Below are 21,285 nucleotides of genomic sequence, written 5' to 3' on the forward strand. Positions count from 1 at the left end.
GAGGGGTACACCAAAAGATGATTCCTGGCTCTGCACTCAAGAATTACTGAGTACCCCAGGTGGTGCTCCAGTGTCCATATGGGATGCTTAGTCAACCACGTGAAGGCAAGCACCTAACCAAGCACCTAACCTGTAATATTTCTGTTGTCCCAGAAAATGGTCATTTCTTTGCCTGGCTGTTTATCATATATATTATTATATATTATATATAATATTTACCATATTATGTATAATAACTTTACTTAAGCACCTTAGTTACAAAATTGTTCATGGTTGAGTTTCAGTCATAGAATGTACACCACCCTTCACCAGTGCATATTTTCCTACCCACCCCCTGCCTACTCTGGAGTAGGCATTTTACTTCTCTATCTCTCTCTTTCTCTTTCCTTTTTTGTTTTTGTTTTGGGCTACACTCAGTGGCACTCATGGCTTACTCCTGGCTCTATGCTCAGAAATCACTCCTGGCAGGCTAGGGAGACCATATGGAATGGCCGAGATCATCCTAGGTCAGCTGCATGCAAGACAAACCCCACCACTGGGCTGTTGCTTTGGCCTTTCTCTTTCCTTTTTTGATACTGGTTTGCACTATTGCTAATGAGGGGTACCATGCATTTTACTTTATCCCCTTTCAGCACCCAGTTCTTGTCCAGAGTGATTATTTCCAATTATCATTGTCACATGGACCATTCACTACCCTAACTGCATTCACCACTCTTTGTGGCAAGCTTCCTACTTGCCACATGGATAGATTGGTCTTCCTGATCCTCATCTCTATTGTCTCTGGATATTATTGCCATACTGCCTTTTATTTTTTTTATATCCCACAAATGAGTGAGATTATTCTGTATTTATCTCTCCCTCTGACTCATTTCACTTAGCATAATAATCTCCATGTCCTTCCATGTATAAGTAAACTTCCTGACTTCATTTTTTCTTATGATTGCATAGTATTTCATTTTAAAGATGTACCATAGTTACATCATTCATCAGTTGTAAGGCACTTAGGTTATTTCCAGGTTCTGGCTATTATAAGCAGTGCTATATGAACATTGGAATGCAGAGGGCTTTTCTGCATGGTGTTTTTGGGTTCCTAAGTCATATTCTTAAAATTTATCTTGTTTTTTTTTTTTTGTGTGTGTATTTGTTTATTTGTTTGTATATTTGAGATCACACCCAATGGTGCTCAGAAGCTATTTCTGGCTCTGTGCTTAGTATGGCCCCTGGCAGGTGATGCTATAGATTTGAACAGGGCTTGAAAGCATGCATTGCACTCCTATACTATCTCTCCTGCCCTAAACATTTTAACTTTGTTTGGAAGCATGGGTTATTGGGCCACATGTGGTGGTACTCAGGGGTTACTCCTGACTCTGTGCTCAAAAATCACTCCTGGCAGACTTGGGAGACCGTATGGGATGCTAGGGATCAAACCTGGGTCAGCCTTGTGCAACATAAATGCCCTACCCACTGTGCATGTTGATGGCCAGAATTTATTTTTCCCTTGGGAGCATAGAACTTTTTGCTCATATCCTCTTTCCTTTCCCTTGCCCTGGTGCCTTGTAACCTTTATTCCACCTTTTTTTTTTTTTTAACTTTCTAGGGAAATAAAGAGAAGGAAGGAAAAGGAAGTTAGGTATGTGCTTTTAAAAGAACACAGTTGGGCCCGGAGAGATAGCACAGCGGCGTTTGCCTTGCAAGCAGCCGATCCAGGACCAAAGGTGGTTGGTTCGAATCCCGGTGTCCCATATGGTCCCCCGTGCCTGCCAGGAGCTATTTCTGAGCAGACAGCCAGGAGTAACCCCTGAGCACCGCTGGGTATGGCCCAAAAACCAAGAAAAAAAAAATAAATAAAAGAACACAGTCTCGGGCTGGATAGATAGCACAGCAGCGTTTGCCTTGCAAGCAGCCAATCCAGGACCTAAGGTGGTTGGTTTGGATCCCGGCGATCCATATGGTCCTCCGTGCCTGCCAGGAGTTATTTCTGAGCAGATAGCTAGAGTAACACCTGAGCACCGCTGGGTGTGGCCCAAAAAGAATACAGTTTTAGGAGCCAGAGCAGTGGCACAGTGGTAGGGCATTTGCCTTGCACAAGGCTGACCTAGGATGGACCATGGTTCGATCCCCCAGTGTCCCAAGCCAGGAGTAACCCCTGAACATCACTAGGTATGGCCCTAAACAAACAAACAAACAAAAAGAAAAAGTGAAAGAACACAGTTTTGTCCAGAGTAGAGAGAGCCATGAATGGGGAAACTCTGGAGAACTCTGGCTTCAGGCAGATGTTTAGACAGACACAGATCAGCCTCCTCACATAATTCCCATGCATGGTGAAAATAGAACTCTTCCTTGAGATGAAAATGGCCTTGTGGTATACCCAGAGTCCCAGAGATCAGTGTCTGAGAATCTTGGGAGCTTTTTGTTGGGGAGAAGGGGGCAGGGGCATCCACACCAGGCTGTGCTTAGGCATTATTTCAGACTCTGTACTAAGGAATCACTCCTGGTGGAACTTGGGAACCATGTGTGGTGCCAGGGTTCATGCCTGAGTTTGGATGCATGCAAGGCAAGTAAGTGCCTTATCCCTACACTTTTACTCTAGTCCCTAGAATCTTCTTAATGGCCCTCTATGGGAAAAGTCTCATCAACACAGAACAAGTGAGGAGGGTATGGAGCAGGGCCTTGGGCAGGCTTAAGGATGAATCCAGACTTGAATCATAAGTTTAACAAACACATAGATTCTCTCCATGCTTTCGTTTTGGCATCTATAAAGTATGTTTAACAATAATGCCTGGCCAGAGGGATAGGTACTTGCTAAGGTACTTGCCTTGCTTTGGCTTTGATCCCAAGCATCACATAGTCCCCAGATAGGCTCCTGATCAGGGAACAGGAATGATTCCGGAGTATAAAGCCAGGAGTAATCCTTATCACTGTTAAGTATGGCCCCCAAATAAAACAAAGCAACAACAAAATTGATAGTGCCTTTACCAGGGTCCTTGGGGAGACTAAGTGAGCAAACGTGTAACATTCTGAAGTCAGTGTATGTATCTTACATTCTTTGGTGTTAGCCAGAGCTTCCTCTTGCTTTTGTTCTCATTATCATGGGTCATTCTAGCTCCTCTAGGATCCATTGTTGAGGTACCATAGTTTAAATGGGTCTTTGAAAATAAGTATGTTAGGGCCCGGAGAGATAGCACAGCGGCGTTTGCCTTGCAAGCAGACAATCCAGGACCAAAGGTGGTTGGTTCGAATCCCGGTGTCCCATATGGTCCCCCGTGCCTGCCAGGAGCTATTTCTGAGCAGACAGCCAGGAGTAACCCCTGAGCAACGCTGGGTGTGGCCCTAAAACCAAAAAAAAAAAAAAAGAAAAGAAAATAAGTATGTTAGAACCAGAGCAAACTGTGCTTCCATAGTACTTGTTTCATGCACTCTTCCCATTGCCATATCTTCTGGTCCTTGTTGCATAGAAATGAGACCAGGGCCCTTTTTGATTCTCTTCTAACTCAGGTCAGGAATATGCTGTCAGTCCAACCCCTTTGAATCAGTCATTTGCAGTTTCTGACATGTCTACCTAATTGTCTCTTAGCTTGTGCTAAAACAGGGCCTTGGCATCTCAACTTCTGATTACAGAGTCCACTCAGACACGCTCATTGACCTTTGTGGGGCTGTTTCCACAGATCTTACCTAGGTGCTGAGTACTTTCCTTGGGACTTCATGGATTCCAACAGAAGTCACTCCACTGCACCTCTCTCTAGGACACCCTACCCCTCATGAACATCCATTTTTTTTTTTTTCCGGGCCACAACCTTTTGATGCTCAGGGGTTACTCCTGGCTAAGCGCTCAGAAATTGCCCTTGGCTTGGGGGGACCATATGGGACACGGGGGGATCCAACCACGGTCGGGATCTTTCCTTGGCTAGTGCTTGCAAGGCACACCTTACCTCTAGCGCCACCTCGCGGGCCCCATTATCTTTTTTTTTTTTTGAACATCTTATTTAGTTTCTCAGAAGTACTCTATTCCTTCATGCCGCCAGTCAGCCTTCCTCACAGCACATACATGCACATCTTTCTCCTCACAGCCATGATTAACTTCTCTGTGTTTCAGATGCTGGAGATGGGTTGGTAGAGATGGTGCAGAGAGATAGAGTGTTGAGTACCACTTTGTTCCCCAAACACCACTGGGAGCAAGTATTGGATGTGGGCTTTCAAAGTAGGTAGAAGGAATGACTTAAAAACCTTGTGAAGACCATTTAGCCAATGCCCTTAACAAGGACATGCCATGAGATAGAACCAAAGACCAGGCACGTGGTCTTTGTACCATCTGATAGGCATTTGCTTGGAAGGGGCAAGGTTAAGGGTACTGTGGCAGCAACCCTGCCTGCTGGAGAAGGTCATTCTGTCTTGCAGCCTTTTTATGAAGGCTTTTTATAGCTCACATTCTTAGGGATAACTTTTTTCATAATTAAGAATTCTAATTTTGGGCCCGGAGAGATAGCACAGCAGCTTTTCCCTTGCAAGCAGCCGATCCAAGACCAAAGGTGGTTGGTTCGAATCCCGGTGTCCCATATGGTCCCCCGTGCCTCCCAGGAGCTATTTCTGAGCAGACAGCCAGGAGTAACCCCTGAGCACCGCCGGGTGTGGCCCAAAAACCAAAAAAAAAAAAAAAAATTAAAAAAAAAAAAAAAAGAATTCTAATTTTAAGCTGAGTCTTGACCTCTTTCTTTCCAGAATTGGCAAATGTTTTCATTGCATTTTCTGGGTAAAAGTTCAGATCCTTTATCTTTTTCCTCTATGGCAGGTTCCTGATGGGCACTCAAACAGAGATGGTTATAAATAAGTTCTTCCCATAAAGGTAATAACAGTCTTTGGGTAGTTGGATTAGATGCTGGAAAGGATTGCAAGACCCTCTTTTGCTGAGGGGCATGTTTTAGTTGGGGTAGGGTTGTAGTTAAATGGCCTTTAAAGTAAGTGTGGAAACATTATTTGATTGTGAACTTGAGGAAGAAAGAAAAAGGATACTTGTATCTTCCTTAGAGTTTGGAGGTTGTTGCTCGGCAAAGTCAGTTGTCAATAGGTGATTTACTTTGAAGAGTAATTTCTGGGTGTCCACTTCAGTTTTGGGCCTGAGCTGACTTGAAAAGAAACAACTGATTACAACTGCCACGTTTGGGCTATGGAACCTACTCTGGTTGAGAGGAAAAGGGACGCACATACATTCCACAGCACTCATGCCCTTGAGCAGCAAGTGGGGACAACAGGTGACATTAGGGAAAACGTCTTCAATTACAAGAAGGATCTAAAGTGCACAATGATATAGTTCAGTTTAGTACGATATGTGTAGATTTGAAAAAAAACAGGCAGAAAGCCAGAGCAATAGTAGAGCAGGTAAGGCACTTGCCTTACACACGTTTTTCCCCAGGTTTAATTACTGGCAGCACTTGTGATCCCTGATCACAAAGAGAAGAGCTCTGAGTTCTTCTGGATGTGAAAAAAAATTATTCAAAAAATAAAATCAGTCAAACAATGTTTTTGTGTTGTTTGTGGCTTCATAAATTACTAAAGATAAAATAAAAGGCATAGGGCCGGAGTGGTGGCACAGGGCATAAGGCATCTATTTGCCTTGCGCGTACTAGCCTAGGATAGACTGCGGTTCAATCCCCTGGTGTCCCATATGGTCCCCCAAGCCAGGAGCGATTTCTGAGTGCATAGCCAGGAGTAATCCCTGAGCATCACCAGGTGTGACCAAAAAACAAAACAAATAAACAAACAAAATAAATAAATAAATAAAGTTTAAAAAAAGATATAATAAAAGGCAAAGGAGTGATGAATGCTGAAATTTGAAGATTTGAGATTGGCTACCTTGGGGCCTGAGGGAAATGAAAGGTGGGAGGAGTGGTCTAGGTGCGTGTCCATGCTTTCTCTAGCATTTTCTTCAAAAGATTGGTGCATATGTACATTTTAAAGAATGCCTATAGATTTGAATAGTTGAATTATTTTGTATATTAAAAATATTTTTCGGGCCCGGAGAGATAGTACAGCGGCGTTTGCCTTGCAAGCAGTCGATCCAGGACCAAAGGTGGTTGGTTCGAATCCTGGTGTCCCATATGGTCCCCCGTGCCTGCCAGGAGCTATTTCTGAGCAGACAGCCAGGAGGAACCCCTGAGCATCGCCGGGTGTGGCCCAAAAACCAAAAAAAAAAAAAATATATATATATATATATTTTTTTTTTCAACAGAGAGATGGCTGGAGAGTTGATTAGTGTTGTGTATGTAAATATTTTGGGGGATTACTATGTTGCTCACCCTAATCTGTGCCCTACCCTAGGGTGTGACCTGGCATTCTGCCCCCACCCTAGGGTAGGACCTGATTCTGCTTCCACCATTGGTTGGTATCTGATCCCACCATTGGGTGGGACCTGACTCTGGAGTATAAGAGCAAGGGTCTGTGGAAGGCGAAGAGCCTTTTGCTGGCTGGAACTGAATCTGAGTCTTTGGACTTCAGTTTTGTCCATCCGAATAAAGCAAATATTTCCACGAGCCTGATTGTCTGCGAGCTGTTTACCCGCCGTTTCACCTCAGAACCGTGGGCTAGACAGGGTGGCAGACGCGTGCTCCGAGCTGGAAGAAAAGGGCCTCATTCTCCATCCCTCCATCAGTCAACCTCTGCAGGGGCTGACCTGCTACATAATGGCGCCCGAACAGGGACCTGAACCCTGGACCCTCAGAACTGTAAGTGAAATATTTCATTGGAAATTTCCTATGCTGACCATCAAATGGTTTCTGTGGTTAGTCATGTGGATTTTACCACCCTTAGTCTTACGCATTGGTGCTCTAGTATACAAGTGGATCATTCCATTTTGTTTAAAACTAATTGGTTTTGATCTAAGGACAATCACTGCAGTTGGATGGTTGTGGTCTATATTTCAAATGAAAAGTGTAGTGTCTTAGCCATCATAGTTTGTGGAATTTCTGTGTTGACTAACGTTATTATTATGAGCATAGTTATTTGCTGTTATTTCTATTTAGGAAATAGAAAGTGTAGAAATGGTGAGGCTAAAACCAGTATAGATAATAAGGAAATTTATCTGACGAAAACTCAGACCAAGGTGCAGGCTGATGAATCCAGCCCCACCATCAACAATATAGAAATTTTTGCTGGAAGAAAAACAACTCAGAATGTTAAGCCTGATTCTAGTGAATTGCTTGACAGTAGTGACTCAGATAATGATCTACCTCCAGTGCTAACTCCACGAAGTATGCCTCCTTCTAGTCACAAAATTGAATCGCAGAGCAGAGCAGATTCAAAAAATGAACCACATGCTCGGTCTCAGAGCTCTATTCAGAGTAATTTTGCTAATCAGGCCTTATCCCCTATAGACGGGGTAAATGTTTCTAACTATGTACCCTATCAGATGGAAGAATTAGATCGGTTTAAAAGATCATGTAAAGAAAATGGGCCAAAATCGCCTTACAGTGTGGAGTTATTAAGACTTTGGAGTCATAACTCATCTTGGACTTTGTATGATTTTAAAAGAATCGCTGAAATATGCCTGTTGTCTAAACAGCGAACTGAATGGGAAATGTACTATTCAGAAGGCGTAAAAGCTAAATTATATAGTCCGGATGGTATGAAAAAGCAAGTGGCAGGTGTTACTCTATCGTATGAATTATTAATGGCAGAAAATCAATTTGCAAATATTCAGACACAAGCAGCTTTACCTAAGGAAATCTTAAATTTAATCAGGGAGATTGCATTGTCAGCATGGGAAAAAATTGATTCTAACAGCATTGGTAGAGGAAACTTTTTAAAAATCACCCAAGGCCCTTATGAGTCATTTGCAGAGTTTGTAGGTAAGATTAAAGATGCTCTGAAGTTACAAGTCGAAGATGAGGAGATAAGAAACTTCCTAGTAAAATCTGTGGCCTATCATAATGCAAATTCAGCCTGTAGATTAGTATTGAATACATTAAATGAAAAGTCAGATCTGAATGATTACCTTTATGCCTGCCGGAATGTCTATGTGGAACCCCCACCCCCACCCCACTCAGACTCAGTACAAACCTTCCCAGTTACCAAGGGAACAATGTCTTACTCCCCTCGGGGACAGAACACTTTCCGGAAACCAGGTCTTTGCCCAAAATGCAAAAGGGGTCGCCACTGGGCGAAAGATTGCAGATCCAGAAACCTCATTAATAATAACCTAAGTAGAGGTTTTAACACAGTCCCCAGGAGGCAAATCACCTGCTACCATTGTGGAAAACAGGGACATATCAAAAGAAATTGTCGTCTCCTTATAAATTCAGCTCCCCAAGAACACACATACAAGATGCAGGGAAACGCCTACAGGGCCTTCCCCCAGGCCCTTCCAAATCAGGGGCAAAGTTCACAGACAATAATCCTTCCAAGCCCAGCCCAAGAAAATTCATCACGATAAGGGAATTAATCCACTCTACTTCAGGGAGTGCCGGATTAGATATATTATGCCCAGAGGACATTACAATTTACCCAGGAGCATGCCCTTACATGTTAGAAACTGGCATTGTAGGCCCGCCACCCCCAGATACCATGGGTTTGATTCTTGGCAGAAATTCCCTCAACATAAAGGGTATATCAGTAATCACTGGTGTCATTGACTCAGATTCCATGGGAGAAATCATTGTAGTTATTACTGTACCAGTTACATGGACCTTTAAAAAAGGAGAAGCGATTGCCCAGATAGTAATAGTGCCTTATGTCAAATTTGGGACTTCAGATAAGACTAGAATTGGAGGTTTTGGAAGCACAGATCCGGGTGCTGCTCAAAACCCAATCGTGGCTCTGGTTACTAAATGTAAAGATGAACACCCAATGATCAAACTTCACTTGGAAGGCAAACCCTTTGATGGAATGATAGATACAGGTGCTCAGGTTACCGTAATTTCTGATAAAGAATGGCCAGAAAATTGGCCTCTTCAGGAAATCCCGTATTCCCTAGAAGGAATAGGAGGCCTGAGTTCCTGTCTGTTGAGTATGAGGACTATACTATTTTACGGCCCAGAAAATCAAAAAGCAATAATCAGACCTCACGTGGGCCCATTTTCACCATCCCTGTGGGGCCGTGACCTACACAAACAGTGGAAAGCAGAATTCCACATCCCATTAGCTCCAGAAGAGCCCGAACCTTCTTTTGATTTAAAAACCCAAAATTTTTAGTGGGGGCCACTACCGTAAAAACACCAGCACCAATAAAAATAAAATGGAAATCTGATGAACCAATTTGGACAGGTCAGTGGCCCCTTAAAACTGATAAATTAAAGGTGCTGACAGAATTAGTGGAGGAACAGCTAAGTTTAGGACATATTGAACCATCTTTTTCTCAATGGAATTCACCTATATTCACTATAAAAAAGAAATCCAGTAAATGGAGACTTTTGATGGATCTTAGAGCTATAAATTTATCCATGATACCTATGGGCAAATTGCAGACTGGTTTACCATCACCTGTAGTTATTCCAAAGGAATGGCCACTAATTATAATTGATCTGAAAGACTGCTTCTACCATATTCCTATCCACCCAGATGATAAAAAACGTTTTGCATTCTCAGTTCCTTCTCTCAATAATACCCATCCCTGCAGACGTTTCCAATGGACTGTTCTCCCCCAAGGCATGCTGAATTCACCAACCATGTGTCAGTTTTTTGTAGATAAGGTTTTGAGCCCTGCTCGTGAAAAATTTCCTCAAGCCATGATATTTCATTATACAGATGATATCTTGCTCACAATGAACAACGAAACAGATTTACAGGAATTATACTCTTATGTTACTGACTGTTTACAAACATCAGGACTGAAAATAGCTTTAGAAAAAATACAGATAATGCCACCGTATCAATATTTGGGTTTTATTTTGGACCGGACGTCTATACGTCCACAGAAATTTTCTATCAAAAAAGAAAACCTCAGAACGCTTAATGATTTTCAGAGACTTTTAGGTGACGTAAATTGGCTCCGCCCTGCACTAGGAATCCCAAATGCAGAGTTATCTAATCTGTTTAAAACGTTGGAGGGTGATCCTGCTTTAGATAGCCCGAGAAATTTAACAACAGCTGCAAAAAATGAATTGGACATCTTCTTGAGCAGATTACAAAAATCGTTTCTCTCAAGATTCATCCCAGGAGAAAAGGTATTACTGTTAATCTTCCCTACTATAGAAACCCCCACAGGGGCCTTGATGCAACAGTCAGGACCTTTGGAAGGGGTGTATTTACATAACAAACAACCTCGCTCAGTTGTCCCCTACTTGCAACTGATTTCAGAGATTATTATCAAGGCAAGACTCAGATCTATATCTTTACTAGGTTTTGACCCAGATATAATAGTTTTGCCAGTACCAAAAAAGGAAATTGAGTCAATATTGCCAATTAATAAATCTCTACAAAGGGCCCTCTCAGATTTCACAGGAGAAATATCCTCCCATTATCCAGCAGGAAAAATTTGGGACTTTTTAAAGAAAACTCAGTTTGTTATTTCTTCAATTGTTCGGGATTCCCCTATTCCCAATGCCAAGGTTTTTTACATTGATGGATCCCAAAATGGAAAAGGAGGAATAACTGGAGACAACATTAATATGACCATAGATACCAAATATAAATCTGCACAGAAAGTTGAATTAGCAACGTTAATTTACCTATTAGAAAATGTATCTGAAGCCATGAATATAGTTTCTGATTCTTTGTATGTGGTAAATTTATGTCATGTGATAGCCACTGCATCCCTTAATGCTAATAACCCGATCATACAGGACTTACTTAAACAATTACAGCAGCTTCTTCAAAAACGAACTGAGCCCATCTTCATCACGCATATTAGAGCCCACTCAGGTCTTCCAGGACCTATGGCTCAAGGAAATAAAACTGCTGACTTGCTAGCAATGCCTATATTTAAATCACCTGTAGAGGAACATTCAGCCCTACACACAAATGCTCGCCGTTTACATGTGAATTACCAAATTCCATGGAGGCAAGCTAGAGAAATCGTAGAAAACTGCAACATATGTGCACCGTTAACAAAAAAGACTCACATAGCAGGAGCAAACCCAAGAGGCTTACAGTCTAACGAACTTTGGCAAATGGATATAACTCAAACAGATTTATTTCCAAGGAAACCTTATCTTCATGTTGTGGTGGACACTTATTCTCGGTTTATGTGGGCAATTCCCATGTCTTCTCAAAAATCTAAGGCTGCTTGTAGTTTTCTTTTACAATGTTTCTCTGTGATGGGTATTCCATATTCTATAAAAACTGATAATGGGCCAGCCTATGTTAGCAAAACTTTTGAATTTTTTTGTAAGGAATGGCAGATAAGACATCTCAGAGGAATTCCTTACAATTGTAGGGGATAGGCCATTGTAGAAAGGACTCACAGAACCTTAAAAACTCAATTGCAAAAAAATAGAAAAAGAGGTTTACCACCAACGGATTTGCTATCTTTGACTCTTATCACACTAAATTACTTTAACTTACCCCAAGGGGAAAGCTACACTGCAGCGGAAAGACATTTTAAAGAAGATATTCAGAGACAAGAAACAACCCATAAACCTATTTGGATCAAGGAGGATGAAAAATGGATAGCTGGCTATCTTCTCCTAAGAGGAAGGGGTTATGCCTATGTTTCTATAAATGATGACCCTCCCAAGAAATTTTGGGTTCCATTACGTCTTGTTAGAAATCAGGCTAGCACAAATGATCAGGTTCAGACTACAAACTCCCCTTCAGAGAAAAAACAGAATACTTCAGACACTAACAGCAGTAATATTACTAAGGTCTCTGGGGCAGGGAACGATTTAGCTGTCACACACCATACAATGAGTGAGACTGATGGTAGTGATAAACCCTTACACTCCGAGATGCAAAAGGAAAGACAGGAACCTGTCTTAACTGGGCTCCAAAATATAGGAAACTCTTGCTACATGAACTCAATATTGCAATGCTTGTATAATATTTCAGACTTAACTCAGTATTTTTATAAAGATCATTATAAAAAGGATATTAATAAGAAAAATCCGATGGGGCATGAAGGTAAATTAGCCGAAGAATTTGGTCGGCTCATCAAAACCATGGGAAATGGATTTCATAGATATATTAACCCTGAAAGCTTCAAAGTAACAATTGGTTTACTTAATGACCAGTTTGCTGGACACAATCAGCAGGATCCTCACGAACTACTGATGTTCCTAATAGAGGGATTACATCAGGACTTGCTTACTGTAAATCTAATGACAGACAAAACTACACATCTCATGGGAAATGAAAATTATGAACAATTTAGTCCAGAACACCAAAAGGCTCATAAATCTATTATTTATGATCTCTTTCAAGGACAATTCAAATCTATACTCCAGTGTCTCACTTGCCACCAAAAGTCTGAGGTTTATGAGACATTTGTTCATTTGTCTTTGGCTGTTACATCTACAGATAAATGTACATTACAGGAATGCCTCTCTGAATTTTTTAAGGAAGAAGAATTAAGAAATGACAACAAAGTTCTGTGCAACAGTTGCAAAAATAGAAGGGATTTTTCAAAGAAAACGTATTTATGGAAACTGCCACCAGTACTTATAATACACTTGAAACGTTTTGCTTTTGATGGCAAACAAATAAAAAAATTGCATACTTATGTAGATTTTCCTTTAGAAGACCTCAATTTAGAGGAATTCACTTCAGAGAATAAAAGCAAGATTAAGAAATACAACTTATCATCGGTGTCAAACCATTATGGTAAAGTTCACTATGGACACTGTACTTCATACTGTAAAATTGCTGCAAAACAACACTGGATCAATTTTGATGACAAGAAGATCAAAAAAGTCCCTAATACATTGGTGAAATCCACAGCAGCATACATCCTGTTTTATACTTCTTAGAGATCTACAATGAACACCAGATAATCATTTTACTTCCTTATCAGTTGCTATTAATGCTCTAGGATTCTTTCCACAGGCATGATCAATGAATATAGATTGAAAATCATGAATCCCCAATGTGTTTCCTTGTAGGATGGATTTATGTCTTAATTTCATTATTGCTCTAGGTCTCAGTTAATCATGAAATTTTACAAATTAATTTAGTCAAGGTTCACCTGAAAGAGAAATTTCTCATCATATTAATGTTGTTTTTCTTTCTAGGTATACTCATTTAACGACTTTCACTCTTTTTATTTTAACATCATTGCTTTATTTCCCTCAATTTAGGTTTTAAGACGCTGACATAATGATAATTTTAGGTGGACTTTCTTCACAGTGCTTCTTGCCTATGATTGATTATCATAAAGTTACTGTTATACAATAACTTTGTATATATACTGATATACACGTATAGTAGAGTTGTCCATGTTTGTATTACGCATGAAATTCTCTTTCAGATCTGCTAGGCAAAAAAAAAAAAAATTTTAGTGAATTTGAAATGATTTATCTAAACAATTGCCGGCTATTACATTTTAAGGAGCTTTTAGTTGATTCAGCTGAATTCTCTTTTCTTTTGCTCTATTTTGGATCCTTTCCAACAAATATTTTTTAGTATGAGTGAGTGTTATGGCCATATTTTTTGTGAAGTCTGTGTATGTATGTCTTGTTTAGTGTCTGTCTGTTCTGCATATTTTGTATATAGTTCCCTTTTTCCTAACTTTATCTTCCCCAAATTAGTCTTCCTTATCCTTCCTTCTCTCTTCCTAGTCATTAACATTTTAATTTTCAGGATTTCACATGTGCAACCCATCTCCTTCACCCACAACTACAAGCTTCCTGATCTCGGCGGGAAGAAGAAATCCATGACTGTTGGAGTTTTACACCATATATGCTGCAAACTTGTTGGAAATGAAGCCACCTGGGATTTGTGTCACAATGTAACACCAGAGAAAAGATCCATGGACAAGACCCACAGTCTCTGGATCCCAGTTAAACTGTGCTATCTGAATTTCTGGTTTTCCATCCACATACAAAATGCTATTGTTGACCGTTTCTACAATGGCTACCCCAAGATTGCACCGATCCCAAAGGAAATACAGAAGCCCAACCAACTTATGATGTAATGATGTAACGCTTGGGGATGCCCCAACACATGGATGACTGTACTGGCCTTCCTTCTTCATTCAGCTTGATGTTATCTCCTGTACAAGGCTTCAACCCGCTTTTCCAGACCCATCAAGTGTCTTCTGCCGGTCTTTTTGGAGTTCCAGACCCCTCATATTTACAGATTGGTATTGAACTCTGTAGAAATTACATCTGTTGTTTTTCCTATAACCGTAATCCTTTGAAGTTATATTTGGTACTACACTTCTTTTGACTATCGTAATTAATGTTTTTCTATTTTAGTTTTTAATATTAGGAATCGATGTTGTATTACATTAAGGTTTTGCTTTCTTGACTTTAGGTTTGTGAGTTAGATATTATTGTCTATAATTTCCCAAATGATATTTTTGTCTGTTCTGAGGGTTTTTTGCGTGGGCGCATCATAGGCAAAATACTAGGTTTATAGAAGGTTCCATCCATTTTGGATGGGCCCTCAAGTTGTTTATATACACAGGGAGGGTCTCTGCCTTAAACATTTTGTTTTGGTTTGTGACTTAAGCTCCCATCTATAAATAGTCGACATCAATTTCAGACATCTTATGGACTTCAGACCGGATTAAGAACTTGGACTAAATTCAGATACCTATTGATCATCATTGCAGTGGCTCCCCACTGTGCAGAGGGTGTATGTGCCACTTCTTCCGAAATAAAGGCCTAGTTCAATGCCCTCAAAGATGGGCTTTCTGGTCTACCTGAACTTGAATGAAAATGGAGCTGGAGAGATAGCATGGAGGTGAGGCATTGGCCTTTCATGCAGAAGGTCATTGGTTCAAATGCCGGTATCTGCCAGGAGCGATTTCTGAACGTGGAGTCAGGAGTAACTCCTGAGCACTGCCAGGTGTGACCCAAAAAGGACCACCACCACCACCAACAACAACAACAAAAAATAAAGAAAAGGTGCTTCTTCTTGCCTGCTACACCTTTCTGGTGTCTCTTCGAAAGATCTATGTACGTCTTAGATTTATCTTCTCAGGAGCTTGTAGTTGATTCCTTGATACATGTTTCTGGTTTTAGACACCCTGTGCTTAGGTTAAAAGTTTTTCTTTACATTTTCCTGTGATGCGCTTATGCAAACAGCCGCTCTTTTATTATTGACTAATTTTTCTTTTAATAATTGTAGACAATATTGTTTGTTTACTAAAAACAAACGGGGGAATTGTTGTGTATGTAAATATTTTGGGGGATTACTATGTTGCTCACCCTAATCTGTGCCCTACCCTAGGGTGTGACCTGGCATTCTGCCCCCACCCTAGGGTAGGACCTGATTCTGCTTCCACCATTGGTTGGTATCTGATCCCACCATTGGGTGGGACCTGACTCTGGAGTATAAGAGCAAGGGTCTGTGGAAGGCGAAGAGCCTTTTGCTGGCTGGAACTGAATCTGAGTCTTTGGACTTCAGTTTTGTCCATCCGAATAAAGCAAATATTTCCACGAGCCTGATTGTCTGCGAGCTGTTTACCCGCCGTTTCACCTCAGAACCGTGGGCTAGACAGGGTGGCAGACGCGTGCTCCGAGCTGGAAGAAAAGGGCCTCATTCTCCATCCCTCCATCAGTCAACCTCTGCAGGGGCTGACCTGCTACAATTAGGAAAATTACAGTAATAATTTTGCATGTGGGAGACTCAAGTTTGATCTCCCAGGACTACATGGTTTCCTGAGCATTTATTTTCAGGAGGAGCCTTCAGTCCTGAGTCAGGATATCCCCTGACTGGGTGTGGCCTAATAATAAAACAAACAAAATAAAACAAATTTATTCTTATCACTTTGGTCAACAGTTTCAATTTTGAATCATTTTTTGTTGTTGTTATTGTTATTGGGGGGCTACATTGGGCAATGCTCATGAATCATTTCTGGTGGGGATCAGAGGGCCATATCGGATAAACCATATAAGATATGTAAGGGATAGAACTATTTTTCTTGGTGGTGGTAGGGCAGTGTTGTATTAATTATTAATTATAAAGTCCTTGTAGTGTGGATGGATGGATGGATGGATGGATGGATGGATGGATGGATGGATGGATGGATGGATGGATGGTGAGGCCTTTCTCGGCTTTGCCGGGTGCCTGCAGCCCCTTTGGCCCACCGGTCTGTAGGTGCAGGGTGACAGTGAGGAAATGATCCACAGCAGTCAGATGAAGTTTCAGGAGAAATCCAGCTTTATTACAAGGCCCTAATCACCATATGCTATTTTCACATGGCCTATAAGCTAAGCAGCCTCTTTTCTACTCCAGCATCCATTCTATGTCTGCTCTCTCCTTTCTGCATCTTTTCTTTCCTTTGTTACAACAAAGGCAACTCCTTTGTTACCAACCACAGACTCCTCCCAGCTGTGGGAGGGTCTCACCTACCAGGTGATATAAGCAGGAAGTTGGGGTAAGGGTAACAGGGCAGTGTTTTGGTCACATCCACTGTGCTCAGGGCTTACTCCTTGGCTCTGGAATCAATCCTGGTGGAACTTGGGGACCATATGTGGTCCAGGGGATCAAACTGGAGTTGGTCGCATATAAGACAACACCTTACAGTTATGCTATCTTTCCAGCCTCTTTTAAATAATTATTAGCTAGATTTTTCTGTTGCTGATAACTTGATCTTTTGCTGCTTGGCCATCTTTTGCCTGCTGAGATTCACTGTGACTGCTTCAACATTCCTGGGCATTAGAACCTGTAGGAAAAGAAAAGCCCTTTCCCACTCATTGCCCTCTGTGTTAGTTTGATGAGTGGTGAGTAGAAAGGATGCTGTCAGTGTTGAGTGTGTTTGTTTATTGATTCCATGTAAAGAACCCAAGTTAGAGTACCTTGTACCTGACCCCTGGGTGCCTCAGATGTATTGTTCTGAAATCAGTATTTGCTTTGTCTTGACAGCATGGCCGGACACCTTTGCATCTTGCTGCCAACAAGGGCCATCTTTCTGTGGTTGAGATCTTACTGAAAGCTGGCTGTGACCTCGATGTCCAGGATGATGTGAGTAGAAGCCTATTAGGATTAAGGATGAGCAAGAAGCTTGTCTTCCTAGAAACTCACCAAAAAAAAGTGGCCAGCTGGGAGGCTAGACAGTAGTAGAGACTAACCCAGTATCTTCTTCCTCACTCTTGGGCCCTGGGGTTAAAAGAACTTCTTTTTAGAACTACTCTGTGACCCATTCTCAGTAACAAGAAAGGGTGTAGACCTAGAGGGTGTTTTCCCATCACTGTTCATTTCCTCTCCAGTGTGATCCCAAGGCAAAGCCTCAAAAGGCGTTTTCTATATGTCTACCACACATGGAGGTATATATCTATGTACTCTCTCTCTCTCTCCCTCTCTCTCTCTCTCTCTCTCATACACACACACACACACACACACACACACACACACACACCCCAATAGTATAGGTCACACCATACATCACTCACCAAGCTTGCCTTTGGAGAACAGATGGAGCTGAAAAACTTACTTTTTACATCTCACCTTTATTTCTTAGTATACACTTGATTGAAAAGACTTTAATCAAAGGAAATAGTAGATGTGCAGTTGTGGGAGCTGAGAAAAAGGAAGCCTCCAGAAAGAGTTTGCTCTGGTGATGTGCCATTGTTTAACTCGGTCTCTGACTCTCTTCATTAAGAATTTCTAAATAATGCCTCCTTTAAAGTCAGTTTTGGCATATTCCCACCTGGGGACACTTTCTCACCATGCAGGAGAGAAAACTAAAAGTATTTCACAGCAGTGGTTTAGACCTTAGATGTGCTAAGCCTTCTAAAAGCCCAAAATGAGCAACACTGATACTTTAGAAGAATTGAGAGCTGGCACTGATGCAAGTAAGCCAGCAGATTCCAAATCAAAATTCCAAGCCATAAATGTGCTGGTTCTTTGACTTTCTAGTTGCATCTTTCTTCCATCTGCTGCTTTTTGGTTATTCAACAAATACTTCTTGAGTAGTGGTGTTGGCATTACACTGAGCATTTGGCTTGATGGTGCCATTAGGAGGTAGCACCAAATTTTTTGTTGTTTTGTTTTTTTGAGCCACACCCAGCAGTACTCAGGGGTTACTCCTGGCTCTGTGCTCAGAAATTACTGCTGGCCAGCTCAGGGGAACATAAGGGAAGCTAGTGATTGAACCCAGCAAATGCTCTACCTGCTGTGCTATCTCTCCGGCCCCCATCTTACTTCTTTTAAAGTCTGTCATAAGTTTAATTGACTTAATAGGTTGGAAAGAACTGGGAAAGTGAATGCCAAGAAGGATCCCTAACAATTTGAGTTTTGGCCCAACTACAGTGCCCCGAATTGGCTGGTCCTCATAAGTTAGGCACTAAATAGAAACCCTGAAGTTGCTTTTTCTCATCCATAATGTGGGAAAATAAAATGCCATGACAGTGGTGCATAGTGAAGTCACCAGTAAATAAACAGGTAATGAGAAAATGATGTGGAGAGAACCAGCCTTTGCAAACAATTTTCTGAAAAATTTCTAAATATTATGGCTGTCAACATAGAAGTAAAGATTCTATCCAAATTGCTTCTTGGGTCTGTTTATAAGGATGGGTTAAAAAACACATTTCACTTTTTTCCTGTGTCAGATTTCAAAGAGGAAGTATTTTAGCAGCACATTTTAGTTTTAGAGGAGGAAATGATTTGTTAATAAGTCACTGAGACTGCTTCCTTCAGTCTGGGGTCTCAAGGTGTTTGATCGTTTGCTGTGATCTGGGGAAGAATAGCTCTTCAATTGAGCTTGGGTGGCCCTTTGTATTTTTATCTTGGTTTCTCAAAGCCCTACATTTTCATGTTGGTAGCCATTAGTGACCATGTTTTAAGCACTAGAGAAAGGTGATCATGCCTGGGGCTCAGAGAAATAGGTCAGTGGTTAGGATGCTTGTCTTGCACATCCCTGGCCAGTGTTTGACACCCAGCACCACATATGATCCCTGAATTCCTCCAGGAGTGACCCTTGAGTGCAATCAGGAGTAAAGCCTGAGTACTGCCTGGTATGGCCAAAACAAAGAAACAACAAAATGGATCATGCAAGCTATCAGCCAAGCTCTTGGGCCAGCAACAAGTCAGCCCCTAAAGTGAGAAAAGGCAGACTTTGACCATCACTGTTTGGAGGGAGGTCTCCACTGGAGCAAAGGCAGATAGGGAGCTGTGGCCTGCAGAAAGCCACTCAGCACTGAGCTCTCTGAAGAGATAGGACAAGGACCACAGATTTGCCTTGCATGCAGCCTACCCAGGTTCATCCCATATGGTCCCTTGAGCCTGCCAGGAGTGATTCCTGAGTGCAGAGCCATAAGTAACCCCTGAGCACTGCAAGGTGTGGCCTGAACACTTACCCCCCCCCACCATTCAGATTAAAAATGAAGGGAAAAGTCTAAAACTTTTCTGTCTTTGAATCATTTCTCTGTCCTCTTTTTTTGGGGTGATCATACCCGGCAGTGCTCAGGTGTTGCAAGTCAGCCCCTGAAGAGGTTGACTGATGGAGGGATGGAGGATGAGGTCTTTCCCCTTCAGTTCGGAGCACGAGTCTGCCACCCTGTCTAGCCGATGGTTCTGAGGTGAAACGGTGGGTAAACAGCTCGCAGACAGTCAGGCTTGTGGAAATATTAGCTTTATTCGGTGGACAAGACTGAAGTCCAAAGACTCAGCCTCAGTTCCAGCAAAAAGCCTCTCGCCTTCCACAGACCCTTGTTTTTATCCCCCAGAATCAGGTACCACCCAATGGTGGCATCATATACCAACCAATGGTGGAAGCAGAATCAGGTCCTACCCTAGGATGGGGGCAGAATGCCAGGTCACACCCTAGGGTAGGGCACAATCACCAATCAGGTTAGGGTCAGTAACATAATACTCCCTTAAAATATTTACATATACAACAATTCCCCCGTTTGTTTTCAGTAAACAAACAATATTGTCTACAATTATTAAAGGAAAAACTAGTCGATAATAAAAGAGTGGCTGTTTGCATAAGCGCATCACAGGAAAATGTAAAGAAAAACTTCTAACCTAAACACAGGGTGTCTAAAACCAGAAACATGTGTCAAGGAATCAACTACAAGCTCTTGAGAAGATAAATCTAAGACGTACATAGATCCTTCGAAGAGATGCCAGAAAGGTTGTGTAGCAGGCAAGAAGAAGCACCTTTTTTTTATTTGTTGTTGTTGTTGGTGGTGGTGGTGGTGGTGATGGTTTTTGGGTCACACCTGGCAGTGCTCAGGAGTTACTCCTGGCTCCATGCTCAGAAATCGCTCCTGGCAGATACCGGCATTCGAACCAATGACCTTCTGCATGAAAGGCAAACGCCTTACCTCCATGCTATCTCTCCGGCCCCATTTTCATTCAAGTTCAGGTAGACCAGAAAGCCCATCTTTGAGGGCATTGTATTAGGCCTTTATTTCGGAGGAAGAGGCACAGTGGGGAGCCACCGCAATGATGATCAATACGTATCTGAACTTAATCCAAGTTCTTAATCCAGGCTGAAGTCCATACGATGTCTGAAATTGATGTCGATTATTTATAGATGGGAGCTTAAGTCACAAACCAAAACAAAATGTTTAAGGCAGAGACCCTCCCTGTGTAAATAAACAACTTGAGGGCCCATTCAAAATGGATGGAACCTCCTATAAACCTAGTATTTTGCCTATGATGCGCCCACGCAAAAAACCCTGAGAACAAAAATATCAGTTATGAAATTATAGACAATATCTAACTCACAAACCTAAAGTCAAGAAAGCAAAACCCTAATGTAATACAACATCAATTCCTAAGATTAAAAACTAAAATAGAAAAACATTAATTACAATAATCAAAAGAAGTGTAGTACCAAATATAACTTCAAAGGATTATAATTATAAGAAAAATACAAAAGGTGAAATTTCTACAGAGTCCAATACCAATCTGTAAAGATGAGGGGTCTGGAACTCCGAAAAGACTGGCAAAAGACACTTGATGGGTCTGGAAAAGCGGGTTGAAGCCTTGTACAGGAGATAACATCAAGCTGAATGAAGAAGGAAGGCCAGTACAGTCATCCATGTGTTGGGGCATCCCCAAGCGTTACATCATTACCATCATGAGTTGGTTGGGCTTCTGCATTTCCTTTGGGATCGGTGCAATCTTGGGGTAGCCATTGTAGAAATGGTCAACAATAGCACTGTGTATGTGGATGGAAAACCAGAAATTCAGATAGCACAGTTTAACTGGGACCCAGAGACTGTGGGTCTTATCCATGGATCTTTT

At 41.6% G+C, this 21,285-nt stretch overlaps 1 protein-coding gene across 1 annotated transcript in view; it reads left to right on the forward strand.

The window, feature by feature from the left end:
* ANKRD6 (ankyrin repeat domain 6) overlaps nucleotides 1–21,285 on the forward strand; it is a 69,480-nt gene that overhangs the window by 17,973 nt on the left and 30,222 nt on the right. Inside the window, exon 2 of the mRNA XM_049772205.1 lies at nucleotides 16,954–17,052. Within this exon, the coding sequence (XP_049628162.1) occupies nucleotides 16,954–17,052 (99 nt within the window). The remainder of the gene's footprint in view (nucleotides 1–16,953; nucleotides 17,053–21,285) is intronic.

The sequence above is a fragment of the Suncus etruscus genome, chromosome 4 (assembly GCF_024139225.1).
Source record: "Suncus etruscus isolate mSunEtr1 chromosome 4, mSunEtr1.pri.cur, whole genome shotgun sequence".
In the NCBI taxonomy this organism is placed as follows: Eukaryota; Metazoa; Chordata; class Mammalia; order Eulipotyphla; family Soricidae; genus Suncus; species Suncus etruscus.